Genomic DNA, 14,720 nt, shown 5'->3' with positions numbered 1-14,720 from the left:
TCAAAGAGAAAACTTTAACAAGTCTCTTAAACAACTTGACCTAACCTAACAGACATCTAGGAAACACTATTTTCTTGATGGCAATAAAATACTTGCTTTGTTTTTTGGGGGTTTTGTTTTTGTTTGTTTGTTTTCCAATATGAGGTTTCTCTGTGTAGCTTTAGTGCCTGTCCCAAAACTCGCTCTATAGATCTGCCTGCCTCTGCCTCCCGAGTGCTGGGATTAAAGGTGTGCTCCACCACCGTCCGGCTAATACTTGCTTTTCTTTTCTTTTTTTTTTTTTTTGGTTTTTCAAGACAAGGTTTCTCTGTGGTTTTGGAGCCTGTCCTCCTGGAACTAGCTCTTGTAGACCAGGCTGGTCTCGAACTCACAGAGATCTTAAACAAATGTGGAAGGCCAGCGACACTGCTCAGTTGGTACAGTGCTTGCCTATCATGCACACGCCCTGTTCAGGTCACTTTCAATCCCAGCACGGGGTAAACTGTCATGGCTGTACATACCTGAAACTCTAGCACTTAGGAATGAAGGACATTCAAGCCCCCTTTGGGCTACATGAGACCCTCTCATCAAGCAAACAGAAACTCTCAATACATTTAAAAGGACTTAAATATATAAACTGTTTTTTCAGACACAGTGAAATGAAACTAGAAATCAGCAACAAGTCTAGAAAACTCACAAAACTGGAAGTTACATGGCCCTGCAGGATATACAAGTTAAATAGAAGCCATATGAAAATCAAATGTAATTTGAAATAAACATACATGATGCCAAGTTATGAGGTGCAGGTAATGCCTACTTTTGTAGTTAGTGCCCATATTTACAAAGGATACGGAGATATTTTTTAAAGGTAATGAAAAAAAAATACTATAATCAGTTACCTAACCATCTGATGCACTTAGAAAAACCAAATAAGCCAAGATCCTCTGAGGTGGCCCATGGGAAAAGATACTAGATGCAAGCCTAATGACCTAAAGGAAGAGAGAATCAACCTCTGGATATTGTTCTTTGACCCTGTGTGCACATACACATTCACACACACAACAGATACATGCAATTTTTAAAAGGCCAAAGTAGACTTAAAGAAGAAAATAATACTAGGGTGTATGTTTATAGAGAAAATAAATGATATAAAATAGTCTTAGAAGTTCTCAAAATTGCCGGGCGGTGGTGGCGCACGCCTTTAATCCCAGCACTCGGGAGGCAGAGTCAGGCGGATCTCTGTGAGTTCGAGACCAGCCTGGTCTACAGAGCTAGTTCCAGGACAGGCTCCAAAGCCACAGAGAAACCCTGTCTCGAAAAACCAAAAAAAAAAAAAAAAAAAAAGTTCTCAAAATTTACCAACCTTTAGTTAGATTGACTGATAAGAAATGAAAGGATTTTACTATAGACCTTAAAGGACAAAAGGGATTATATGGCATTAACTCTGGAGAGACAGACAATGTCTTAGAAAGATGCACACGGCCAAAACTTACTCTAGAAAAGACAGGTGACCTGAATGAACCCATGAGAAGAATGGGACTGAATTCATCAATAAATTACCCACAAAGAAAAGACCAGCTCCGGTGGCTTCTTTGCTAATACAAACTTAAGATGAAAAAATAAGATGAAATATTTCTTTTCCTAAAAGGCCAGATTTACCCCCGGAACAAAACTAGACAAAGCCATGCAATAAAATTTCAGACAACAGCTTGTGAGAAGTACAAAATTCAACATGGAAGCAAAACTTATCACCATAATTAAAAGGGATTTGCAAAGAGAATGCAAATGATCCACCATGAAACCCAACCAAGGTAATATACTATATCCTTAGAGTATCAAAACTCACAATGAACACAGAAAAAGACCTTTAATAACATTCAACATTTTTAATGAAACAACACTCAATAAGCCAGAAAAATGCTTTCACTGGATTAAAGCAGTCTACCTGAGGATCAGGTGAGGTGGGGGATATACGTAACACCATATTCCAATAGTGAAAGACTTGTTGTTTTCTCCCTAGGACTAGGAACACTGCACTGGAGGAGCCATGGTAATTAGGAAAGAAAGTTAATTTGGACAAGCAGTAGTACAATTATTAAAACTTCATAATCTGCACAAAAAGTCGACACAGAGCATGATTAAAATCCACTAGACCAAGAGGTTCAAGACTGGGATTCAATAGAATGCTTGTCTAGCATTTTAATGGCCCTAGGTTCAATCCCTGCCCCAAAAAAGTCAACTAGCTTAACAAGGTTGTTGGACACTTAAGACAGAGAAACCAACTGTTCATTTACTTGCAATGAATACATCAAAAATGAAACAGTTGCATTTACAATACCATCAAAAATACAGGAAAATTAAGAAGGGCAAGAGTTACATTTTGAAAAGCACAAATGTTTTTTAAAAAAAGAAGACCTAAATAAATGTGAAAACATGCCATGATCATGACTGAAGACTGAAATTAAGATGAGTAAAACTCCCCAACTGAGCTACAGGCTTTCAAGGGACTCTTATGACAGTGATATATTGATTCTAAACTTTGTGTGGAATTCCAAGAGACTGAGAATAGCTAAAGTCAATGAAAAAATAATAAAGTTAGGATTCGCATCTCCCAGTTTCAAAATTTACAAATCAACAAGAGCCATCAAGAGTGTAGAGTGCTATGTGTGACGGATGCAGATCAACATGAGACTGACAGTCTCGACATAACCCATGTGTCCATGATAGCCCATTTCACAGACCATCCAGAGAGATGCTATGTGTGGCGGATGCACATCAACATAAGACTGGCAGTCTCAACATAACCCATGTGTCCATGATAGCCCATTTCACAGACCATCCAGAGAGATGCTATGTGTGGCGGATGCAGATCAACATGAGACTGACAGTCTCGACATAACCCATGTGTCCATGATAGCCCATTTCACAGACCATTCAGAGAGGTGTGTCTTCAGTAATGATGTGGCAGCCAGAAAACAACACAGAATGAGGAAAACTAGACTGGAATCTCAGGATAAGCCAGAAACTATAAAATTTAGAAGACAGTGGTAAAGGTTCATGATCTTGGCCCTCAAATTTGGCAACGAAAACTTCCCCCTTCCTCCAAACATAATAAATCTTTTTTTAAGTATTGATGAGAAACTAGAGGAATTAAGGCTTTCATACACTGCATGTAGGAATATAAAATGGAATACTTTGAAAAGTAGACTGGTAGTTCCTCAATGTATAAACATACACTTCCCATATGATCGACAGATCATTACTAGGCATTCACTCAGGGAAATGGAAGCCGGTATCTACATACAATGCTCTCCACAGTGTTGTTCATAACTTTCAGAGAAAAACAACCCACATGTCCATTAATAGATGGCTAAAAATACTGCCCAATATCTATAAAATGGAATATTCCACGTGTGTGATGACTGCACATACTTGAAAATGGAAGTCTCGATGCACAGCTATTAAAAATGTTCTGAATCATCCAGACCAGAAAGACAAACATGGCATGTACTCATTAAGTGGATATTAGCTGTAAAATAAAGGACAACTGTGCTACAATCCACAGGCGCAGAGACTAGGTAACAAGGAGGGCTCATGGAGGGCGCCCAGGGCTAAGAAGGGGCAATGGAAGCGAGCACATGAGTGAACTGAGGGCAGGTGAGGGTGAGAACACAAGCAATCAGCTTGGGGTAGGAGGGAAAGGTGCTGAAAGAGACTGCAGGAAACGGGGGGCATTTCAGGGTCAGGTGAAAACCTGGCACAAGGGTGACCCCAGCTACGACTCCTAGCAAAACAGATATGCAGCCTGAACTGGCCATCTCCATAACCAGACTGGTGCCTAGCCATTGTCATCAACTGATGGAAACAGATGCAGACCCACAGACAAACACTAGGCAGGGTTCAGGGATCCTGCATACAAGTGGGGAAAGGATTGTGGAGCTAGAGGGGTCAAGAACACCATAAGAAAATCAACTAACCTGAGCTCATAGCGGCTCACAGAGACTGAAAGGACAACCAGGGAGCCTGCATGGGACTGACCTAGACACTCTGCGTATATGTTACAGTTGTGTAGCTTGGTCCTCCCATGGAACTTTTAACATTGGGAGAAAGAGGCTGTCTCTGACTCTTTTACAGGCTTTTGGGACCCTATTCCGCATACTGGGTTGCTTTGCCCAGCCTGAATATGTGGGAAGGTGCTTAGTCTTACTGCAACTTGATATGGCATGTTTTGTTGATATCCATGGGAGGCCTGCCCTTTTCTGAAAAGAAATGGAGGGGTGGATTATGGGGCAGGGCGGGCAGAAGGGAGATAGGGGAAGGGACTTGGGAGGAGAAGAGGGAGGGGAAACTGTGGCCAGGATGTAAAATAAATAAATTTTTAAAAATGTCCTATAGCCAAAGCAGGCCATTAGGGCTGAAGTTACTCTTTTGGCCGGTGGGCCTAAAGGTTATTCATCACAATAAAGCCTCACGTTTTGTGGGGGGAAATGTTCTGAGTAACAAAGTAGCACTTTTGCCTTTTCAGTCTTGAATGTGCTCACCTTTGCCATCACGTAAATGGCACACATTAACAACTGGTCCAGATGTCTGTCCATCATCAGTTCAGGACACTGGATTATAGAGAATTCAAAGCAGGTCCAAATTTTTTTCCTCAGTTCATCTGAAATATCTAGTTTTGCACAAAGATCCCGAAGGCGGACACCAGCTAAGTGATAAACCTAACAGAGAAACGGGAATATGTCAAACCTTATTTCATACTTACACCTGCCAAGCTTGTGCTCCAGTAAAGGTACATGAAAAGTTACCTTTCTAAAGAAAAGTGATAAAGAGCTAGTCTTCCGGGCCCGACTGCTGCTGCTGGTTAAAGGCTGGCCTTGCTTCTGCTGTTGTCCTCCTGGGGAAACCTGCTGGATGGCCACCTGACCAGGGACTTGCAAAGTTGTTCCTGTCACCTGTTGGGAACTCAGGCTTCCAGCCAGGGCTTGAGCACTGAGGGGCTGGAGAGAGCCCGTCACAGCTTGTGCCTGGCCTCCAACATTGACCTGGACTGGGAAGAACGTTATCCCTCCATTCTCATTGGCAATACCTACAGTTTATTACAAAGGAAAAAAGGATTGTTGACAGGTTTCCGTTTCTTTCCTCCCCATCTTCCGTCACTGCTATTTTATACTGACACTCTTTCCAAGTTTTAGGTGATTGACTAACAAATGCCAGAGAACTCAATCCCTAACTCTGCCTTCCTTACCTTGTACAGGAATGGTCACTGTTTGTCCATTGTTGGCCGTGACAGTGGCTGTTGCCATGGTGACCAAGGTCTGTCCAGGAACTGGTGTGACAGATACAGCCTCCCCAGATACATTCTGCACAGGGACAGCATTGACTAGGGGCTGTGGGGGGATGCGCCCAGATGTGCCTCCTTCAGAGGGACTGTCATTGTCAAATAGCCGCCGTCTGATAGTGCTGGCTGTTGGGGAACTGTACCTGTCATATAATGTGGTTGGAGATGCTATACCTACAACCAAAAGAAACCAGACTCTTAACACAGAAACCAATCTGACTTCCACTTAAGCTCTTGTTCATAGGGAAATACAGTGTGTTTCAGATACTGTACATTGTTTAAAGCAGATAAAGTATACAGAAGTCATGGGACACATAGCTGTTTTAGCGCAAATTCAAGGAAAGCATTTCACAAAGGAAATCCCCGCTGTCTTGCAGCTGTCTCTTCTTGGTCTTCCTTCCCAGAAGTCAGATTGGACCTTGTCCTCCCCCACCTTGTCCTCTGCCATATTTTGGTATAGAGGTAATTGAAGGAATCATTTAATTTCCCCCACACTCAGATTTGAACAGACATTACCTGACCAAGAGACATGATGACATACCATCCAGCAGTATTTTCCCTCAGCTTCCCATGAGTATTCCTCTGTCCTTCCCACGCAGGGAAGATTACTAACATTCTATATTCTTCAGTAAGGTAGACATATAAGGTTTTGATTTAATAAAGCTTTAGTTTTAAATAGCTTTATTGAGATATGATTCATGTGCCATACATATCATCTACTTAAGTTATATAATTCAATGCTTATATATTAAATAATTTCAAAATTGTTGCAAAAATAGATATGACATTATCAGCATTTGTTATTTTTAAATACATAAATACAGCATTGTTTAACTATTAATACTTTCTTGAATGTTCATTTTTTGAGACAAGGTCACTCTATGTAGCTCTAGCTGTCCTAGAACTCACTGTTTAGCACAGGTTGGCCTCAAGCTCCAAGTGCTAGTATTAAAGGCATGCAACTCCATGCCCAGAGCAACTTTTTTTTCTTTTCTTAGTCACTCTACACAAAAACTAATTGTTATGGCTTAGTTTATTTTTAAGATTCTTACTGACATGTGAGTTTTTGGAATGTGAGCACTTCTTTCTTCCCTGTCCACTGTCTGTAAGACCTGCATGAAATAGCTCTTTCAGATTTAAAAATAAAAGTAAGGAGTTCATAACAGACAACAAAAGTGAGTCCTGAAAGCTGTGTCCTAACATCCCTAGACTACATACAAGACGACATAAAGACGGGCAGAGCTGTGGACCCAACCATGCAGATTCATGAAGAGAGAAGTAGCTAGTACAAAGAATGGAAGTTTAATGTCAATTTTCATTCAGAGACTTGCGGAGGGAAAAACTACAAAAATGGAACTGAAAAAGACCAGATTATCAGATCTGAAAACAGGTCTACGTACTGAAACAATTATTACTGTTCTCTAAGAGATAAGAAAGGGCTAGAGATGCCTAAGCACTTCTGCAGAGAATCGGGGTTTGGTTCTCAGCACCCAAATGGTGGCTCACAACTATCCATAATTATTCACTTACAGAGGATCCGGTACCTTCTGACCTCTGCAGGCACCAGGCACATACATGGTGCATAGACATATATGCAGGTGAAATACTCATAAATAAATCTTAAAACAATTTTTAAATGAGAAAATTTCATGAAGTATTCAATTAGTGAGTTAGTTTGGTTTTTTTTGTTGTTTGTTGTTGTTTTGAGTCAGGGTCTCATTCATTATGTAGCTAAATTATGTAGACTGGCCTTAAAACTAGGCTCCTCCTATCTAAGTCTTCCATTACAGTGCTGACATTACAGGAATGTGCCACCACACCCTGAATAATCTATGTTTATTAAGTAGGCACTGATTTAGAGTGAACTTAATTTTAAAAGCAATTCTTTTATAGCTAATGCTTATTAAGTACATTTTGAAACTGACCTAGCAATAGCAATGTTCTAATGGATTAGGAGCTCTTTGGAGCTATATAACTGTTCTTTAAAATAGTTGTGGAGCTGAAAGTGTACTCAATAGTAGGATGTGTACTGTGCACTTGGGAGGCCCTGGCTTCAGTCTCCAGCACTGGGGGAAAATAGAAAAAAAAATCAAAGAAGACAGATGCCCATACATAAATATAAATCTTGCACCTAGGCAGTCATCTAAGGAGCCAGCTATAACATAAGCCTGTATTTTCTGTACTTCCTGGCCGAGCAGAGATGTCACATTAACCTAAGTAGCACAGCGCTAACAAAGCTGAACATGGTCCAGCCATGGAGCTATCCTGTCTCACTGTATCTAATGGATCCCATAGCTAGCAAGCCTTAATATGTCAGGTGTGCTGGTACACACCTATATTCTCAGATGTTGAGTCAGAAAGACCAAGGATTGGAAATCAGCCTGAGTGAGCAACACAGTGAGACTCCTATCTCTAATAAACATAACAAAACAAAACCATAAAAGGGAAGACATATTTGAAAGATTGAGAGAATTCACTGAGAATTCTATAGTTGGCAATGAATTGTTAATAGTTTGTTTTCTTATTTCTGCCCTTTTGTGTGTTTATAGATGAAAATTCACTTACAAATGAAGACCAAATTAAATGTAAAGATATCTAAAAAGATACTTGTAAGTATGGCACATCCCTGCAATCTTTGTAGTGGGGATGTGGATGCAAGATTTAAAATTTAAGGTCAGCCTGGGTTATACAGCCAGACCCTCTCTCAAAAAGGTTTAATGTTAATATTTCTTTAAAGCATATTTAAACGGGGTGGTGGTAGTGCACACCTTTAATCCCAGCACTCAGGAGGCAAAGACAGGAGGATCTCTGTGAGTTTGAGGCCAGTCTGGTCTATAGAGCAAGTTCCAAGTTCCAGAACAGGCTCCAAGCTACCATGAAACCCTGTTTCCAAAGGGGAAAAAAAAGCATATTTAAGTCAGGTGTGGTAGTGTAGTGCACACACCTGGGATCCACCATTTGGAAAGTGGACAGTCAGGAGTTCAGGGTCATCACTGGCAACATAGTGAGTTGAAGACCAGCCTGGACTTCATAAGACCCTGTCCCAACTCTCTCACACAGAAAAAAGCATTTTTACATGATTGATAGATCACTAAAAGACAGAATATTCTTTGCTCTGCATGGCTATTAACTTGACGTACAGGGTCAGATGAAGTTTAAGCATCTAGATTCAGGACGTGAAATTCCTCTAGTGTCTTAGACTCACCTCCTCCAAGTCCTCCGGTGTCAGCGCGTATTTCACTCACCCTTCTTGGGGGTAAGGGAGAGCCAGCAATACAAACTTCATCTGTCCGTTCCAGGTTCTGAGGTGGCATGACCTATAAAGAATTGTTTCCACAAAATCTTAAATTATACCTTTTTTTGTTTGTTTGTTTGTTTTTTCGAGACAGGGTTTCTCTGTGGTTTTGGACCCTGTCCTGGAACTAGCTCTTGTAGACCAGGCTGGTCTCGAACTCACAGAGATCCACCTGCCTCTGCCTCCCGAGTGCTGGGATTAAAGGCGTGCGCCACCATCGCCCGCTTCCACAAAATCTTAATAATCAAGAACATTTTGCTAGAAATAAAGTAACAGTCTAAGGCAAAAGGAAATTTTTGTCTGATTAGTTGTTTCTTAACTGAACTACTAAAAGATTCAAACCAGTTTCCTGACTGAATTGTCTGAACCAATGTTCCTGACTATCTGGAGAGTCAGAATTTTTACTGTCATGGAAATTGAGGACAGTTACAGGTTCTCAAGAAACCTGATTCTTTTTCCTCTTTGATTCAGGAATAAACCATTAATCACACTGCAAAGCCCTGTCCCCGAGGGCAGAGCCTATAAAATATTGATGTGCTCCCCTTACAGACAGAGGTAAGATACCGTCACAAACCTCCTCACACGTGGGGACTCTGTTTTCATTCTCTCTAATTCTGTCCCACAGTGGGGACTCTGTTCTCCATGCCAAATGATCTAAAATTTGCCCTTCAATCTGGTTGAGGTGTTGGACCAGTTCTCTGCAAAGACCATCTTCTGCTCTAATAAATACTTCTATTACCTGAAATAAAGAAAATTCCCGGGTTAACTAATAATTACTATAATTTTTAATGTAAAAGTCTTATGAGTATAAAAGCAAAATGAAACATCTAAATATTTTTGAAAATATTCAATTTATCAGAAATCACAAGTTTAATAATGCAATACCATATGTAGCAAGCAGCTCTTCTTTTTATATTTGTAAATAATCTACACATGAATAATATAAAATATTTTGTAGAATTATATATTTCAAAATTTATAAACAAAAAATACACTTTATAAGTCGAGCCTGAAAACAATACTCTTAAAATTTTATATTAAGGGGTGTGTGCTTGTAGGCTAAAGGCCAAAGGCTCACTTTCCAGTATCAATAAAACAAAAAATAATATTAAAAATCTCTGAACATAAGCGGAGTGTGGGGGTTCATGCCTGTAATCCTAGTACTGAGGAAGTGAAGGCAAAACAATCAAAAGTTTCAAGTTATCCTTGAGTTTGATGCCAGCCTGGGCTAGATTAGATTCTTTATCTCAAAAATAAGTAGGGTGATAAAAAATTAATTTTTTTCCTGAAAGATCTTTAATACTAAACTCTCATAAATAAGAAAGGATGATATACAAAACTGGTGACATGAATGCTGTTTTAAAAAGATGTGTGATATTTTGATTATGTTCTGACAAATAAAGCTTGCTTGGAGTCAGAGGGCGGGGCCAACCACTAGCTGACCAAAATTAACCATGAAGGTTTGGAAGACCACTGAGAGAGGAGACAGGAAGTAGTAAGGTGAGGTAGGAAGCTTGTGGCTGCTCCCCTGCTTCTCTGCTCCCTCGGGTTTTTACCCCCACCTCTGACTCCTGTTTCTTTATTGATGAGATTAGTTAGATTTACACTTTCAAAAAGATTTATTTTTAATTTATGTGTGTGTGTCTTTATGTCCTGTGTATGGATGGGAAGGAGGCCAGAAGAGGGTTTCAGGTCCTTTGGATCTGGAGTTGATGTGGGTGCTAGGAACTGAACTTAGCTCCTCTCCACAGCAGGAAGCACGCTTTACTGCTGAGCTGTCTCCCCTCTTCTTACCCCTCCACCCTTGCTTCTTTTTCCCTTCCTTTCTGAGGCAGCCTTGCTATGCAGCCAGGTGGAGCTCGCAATCCTCCCCCCACTGCTGTGATCCACCACATCTGGCCGCTCTTAGGTATGCAGTCACAGTATTCTGCAGTCCTTTGCTATGCCGCCAGGTGGCGCTCGCAATCCTCCCACTGCTGTGATCCACCACATCTGGCCGCTCTTAGGTCTGCAGTCACAGTATTCTGCAGTCCTTTGGCAGATGGTAGAAGAAATCAGGTGAATGTTTCAGCCAAAAGAAATCTGCCATACTACTGTATATTACAAGAATTTATATAGGTCTTAAGACTCTGTTTAACCTTAGTTCACTACACAGAGATTATTAAATATTTAATAGGATAGATTTATATGTTTAATGTGAACAAGGTGGGTAGCAAGAGGTTGGTCTCATTTATAATCATCAGCATAATTTTAAATACCTTATAAAAATGATAATGTGGTACATCAAATATTTCAACAATAAATGGAAAATTCCCAGGAGGCTTATAGGAAAAAGCGACAACCTCAAGGCAACAGGCCAAGAGTGACTTATGGAATGCGTCTTGTTCCAGAACAACCTATAAAACAAAGTAGCATTTAGAAACAGTAGCCCACACTGAAAACCATTTCATATCCAGTTTAAATGTACTCATCATTTTATTAAAATATAGATTAAAGGAATATATAAGAACTTCCAAAAACATATGCTATAAAATACTTTTTTAAAGATATTTTAAAATGACAAACAATAAGCTTTTGAGGATATGATAAAACTAGAGCCCTATGGATTGCTGGTGGGAATGTAAAATATGAAATGCTGCTTTGAGAAATAGTATGGTGGCTTTCAAAATTAAACATAAAATTACTGTATGAGACACTTGCCTCACCTCTGTGAGAGTCTGGTCCAGTCTCCAGAACTACCATATGACACACCAACCCTAACTCTAGGAATAAAGAGCCATCAGGGACCAAAAGCAAACACTCAAAACATCAGATGCCTTGCACACCAGCAACCATGGCAGCACTGTTCACAACAGTCAGAGGCAGAACGATCCTAGTGTCTATCAACAAACAAGTCACAAACAAAAGATTTAAACATAAGGAAAGGAGTTGTAATGCTTGCTAGAACATGGATAAACAGTGAAAGCAAACTTAAGTCAAACACAAAAGGGCAAACATGATCCCAACTATCTGGGGAACCTTAAACAGCTAAACTCAGAAAGCAGGAAGACAGGACACCGAGGGCCAGAGAAAAGGAGGGATGGAAAATTAGTGTTTAATGATGGAAGATGGTGAGGATAATGGCTGCAAAGCTCTGCCAACGTACACTGGATGTAACCTTCAAGATGATGAAAAATGCTTTCTTAAGTAAATTGCATCTTATTAAAAATCTTTTAAAAGAGATTAAACTACATGTTCATCTAAATAATATATTAAGTACCTACTTGATATTAGTCCCTAAGTTGTAGCTATGGCTTATATGCAATTCAGTATGTGTTTCATGCACACAAAGTTAAGCCATAAAGCAGCCTATATATCTGGTGGCCTACAACCATCTGTATCTCCATTTTCAGAGGATCCAACACCCTCTTCTGACCTTTGAGGATACCAGGAGCCACACACATGGTGCATATGCATAAGCATGTGGGCAAACACTCATACACATAAAATAAAATATAAAAAAAATCAAAACAAACCAAAAAAGAAACAATAGTATGTCCCTGTAGTCACAGCATTTGGGAGATTGGGGCAGGAAGATGAGAAGTTTAAGGCCAGTGTGGGTTAGACTAAGTTTAAGGTCTACATGTACTACATAGTAAGACCTTGTCTCAAATTTTAATAAAAGAAAAAGAGCTAAATGTTACAAAAAATTCAAACTAATTACTGGCCAATTTTATAACTTTAAAAATGTCATTTTAAAGCCAGGTGATAGTGGCGCACGCCTTTAATCCCAGCACTTGGGAGGCAGAGGCAGGTGGATCTCTGTGAGTTCGAGACCAGCCTGGTCTACAGAGCTAGTTCCAAGACAGACTCCAAAGCCACAGAGAAACCCTGTCTAGAAAAACCAAAAAAAAAAAAAAGTCATTTTAAAAATTAGCTCTTTTTTAAAAATTTGACTTATCCCTATGTATGAGTGTTCCATGTACATGTTTTCTGTGCAGCACTCTCTGGTGCTCTGGCCTCTGGAGAGGCCAGAAGAGCGCATCAGATATCCTGGGTCTGGAGGTGGAGAATCATAAGCCACCATGAGTGCAGTCCACTGAACCCATGTCCTGTGCGAGCGGCAAGTGCTTTTAACCACAGAGTCAGCTCTTCAGCTCCAAAGCCAGCACTCTTTTTCTTTCCACCCTTTTGTTGTTGCTGTTCGAGACCGGTTCCTCTGTGCATCCCTGGAACTCTCTCTGTAGACCAAGCTGGCCTCAAACTCGGAGATCTGCCTGCCTCTGCCCCCCGAGTGCTGGGACTAAAGGCGTGGGCCACCACCACCCAGCTCAAAATTAGCACTCTTAATTGTAGAGAGTCCCTTTTAAATTAACGTGACATGTAGCTAACCAGGGAAGTGCTGCAGTGCCTTCCATAGCCCTCACAGTTCATGCTCCTAGCCTTAACTGAGTAGTTCTAGTTTTCCCTAGCTTCATCTTTATAAGAGACTATTTTTAAATGCCACATAAAATTATGTATAATTATAAGACACTAGTGTTTGTTTAGGGTATTTTATTGGTTTATAAAAATCATCTTGGGAAAAAAAAATCTTTTTTTTTTTTTTTTGGTGATACTCCCCAAGACCTTGCAATGCTAATCAATCATAATGGAATGAATTCATCCCCAGCCCGTCTTTGATTTTTTTGTTGCACAGGATGGCCTCAAACTTGTTATGAAGCTCAGGCAGACCCTGAAATTGTGGTTCTCCTGCGTCAGCCTCCAAAGCAGGTAAGATTTAAAGGGTAAGCCATGGGAAAATATAAGACAAAATCATCTGAGTCAAAGGATGGCTGGATACTCAGGTTCAAGTCCCATCCAGTCAACAGCCAATGTTTTCCTTCTATCAGACTTGTATAAAAATTCATGTTATTAAACAGCCTGCTCAAGTCCAGTCTGAGTATTTGAACACTTGACTACTGTGGTATGAAGGAGAATGTCACTCATACACTCCAGGCTTTGAATATGTGGTCCCTATTTGGTGGTATTGTTTGGGAAAGATTTAGGAAGTGTGGCCTTGTTGAACCAAGTTTGTCACTGGAGGCGGGCCTTACAGTTTCAAAGCCTCACACAGTTTGCTCTCTCTGCTTTGTGCTTGCTGGTGAAGATGTGAGTCTTCAGCTTTCTGTTCCTGTCACTGTGCCTTCACTCAGCCATCATGGACTCCTTCCCTCTGGAACAATTAGCCAAAAATAAACTCTTTCTTCTATAAGTTGCTTTCATCATTGTATCTTATCACAGAGAAGTAATGAATATATCTACAGATCCTCCTATCCTAAAATCAGTGTTATAATGTATGACCTGCTACAGTGAGAATCACCCCTTTAGTCCACTCCACATACCTTACACTGTTAGGGTCGAGGGCTCTGTGTACAAGTTTGTTTCCTTAGGTGCTAATCTTATTCCCTAAAGAACACATCATTTCTTTGTAATGGCCTTTTGTTGGGGGGTGAGGGTGAGGATGAAGCTATGTCTTACTGTAGTGATCAATACATTGCTATTGTACTCACAGATAAATCCATGTCTCCCAATCTTTTTTGTTCCTGCTCAATAACAGACTCTAATACTTTATAGTAAAGCATTTCTGCAAAACGAAAATATTTGTTGGCAATTTCTGTTGAAATAAGAAAAATCACAAAAATTAAATACAAATTAAGTAAATATCATGGAAAAAATTGATCCCTCCCTTCTCTATCCACAAAATAAAATCTAAAAACCAAATCCATACTTTCAATTATTGTAATTAAATTTATTTATTTAATGTATATTGGTGTTCTGCTTACACATATATCTGTGTGCCATGTGTGTTCCTGGTTGCCCAAGAGGCAAGAAAAGGGCATCGAATCCCCTGGGACTAGGGTTATAGATGCTTGTGAGCCATTGTGTGGGTGCTGGGAATTGAACCTGGGTCTTCTGGAAGAGCTCTTAACTGCTGAGCCAGCGCTTTTCAACCTTTCTAGTGCTGTGACCCTTTAATACAGGTCCTCATGGTTTGGGGAGGAAAATTATTTTCACTGTTACTTCATAACTGCAATTTCACTACTGTTATGAATCGTAATGTAAATATCTGATATGCAACCCCTGTGATAT

At 40.1% G+C, this 14,720-nt stretch overlaps 1 protein-coding gene across 2 annotated transcripts in view; it reads right to left on the bottom strand.

The window, feature by feature from the left end:
• Rbl2 (RB transcriptional corepressor like 2) overlaps nt 1–14,720 on the bottom strand; it is a 52,522-nt gene that overhangs the window by 11,805 nt on the left and 25,997 nt on the right. Inside the window, exons 11-17 of one of the 2 annotated variants that reach the window (XM_075976863.1) lie at nt 14,141–14,244; nt 10,871–11,008; nt 9,187–9,351; nt 8,523–8,634; nt 5,225–5,491; nt 4,785–5,065; nt 4,521–4,697 (exon numbers count right to left, since the gene is read on the bottom strand). In XM_075976863.1, the coding sequence (XP_075832978.1) occupies nt 4,521–4,697; nt 4,785–5,065; nt 5,225–5,491; nt 8,523–8,634; nt 9,187–9,351; nt 10,871–11,008; nt 14,141–14,244 (1,244 nt within the window). The remainder of the gene's footprint in view (nt 1–4,520; nt 4,698–4,784; nt 5,066–5,224; nt 5,492–8,522; nt 8,635–9,186; nt 9,352–10,870; nt 11,009–14,140; nt 14,245–14,720) is intronic. The other variant, XM_075976862.1, reaches the window with a different exon arrangement.

The sequence above is a fragment of the Microtus pennsylvanicus genome, chromosome 6 (assembly GCF_037038515.1).
Source record: "Microtus pennsylvanicus isolate mMicPen1 chromosome 6, mMicPen1.hap1, whole genome shotgun sequence".
Lineage (NCBI taxonomy): Eukaryota > Metazoa > Chordata > Mammalia > Rodentia > Cricetidae > Microtus > Microtus pennsylvanicus.
Note: the sequence above shows the minus strand (reverse complement) of the source record. Positions and strands in the feature narration are given on the sequence as shown.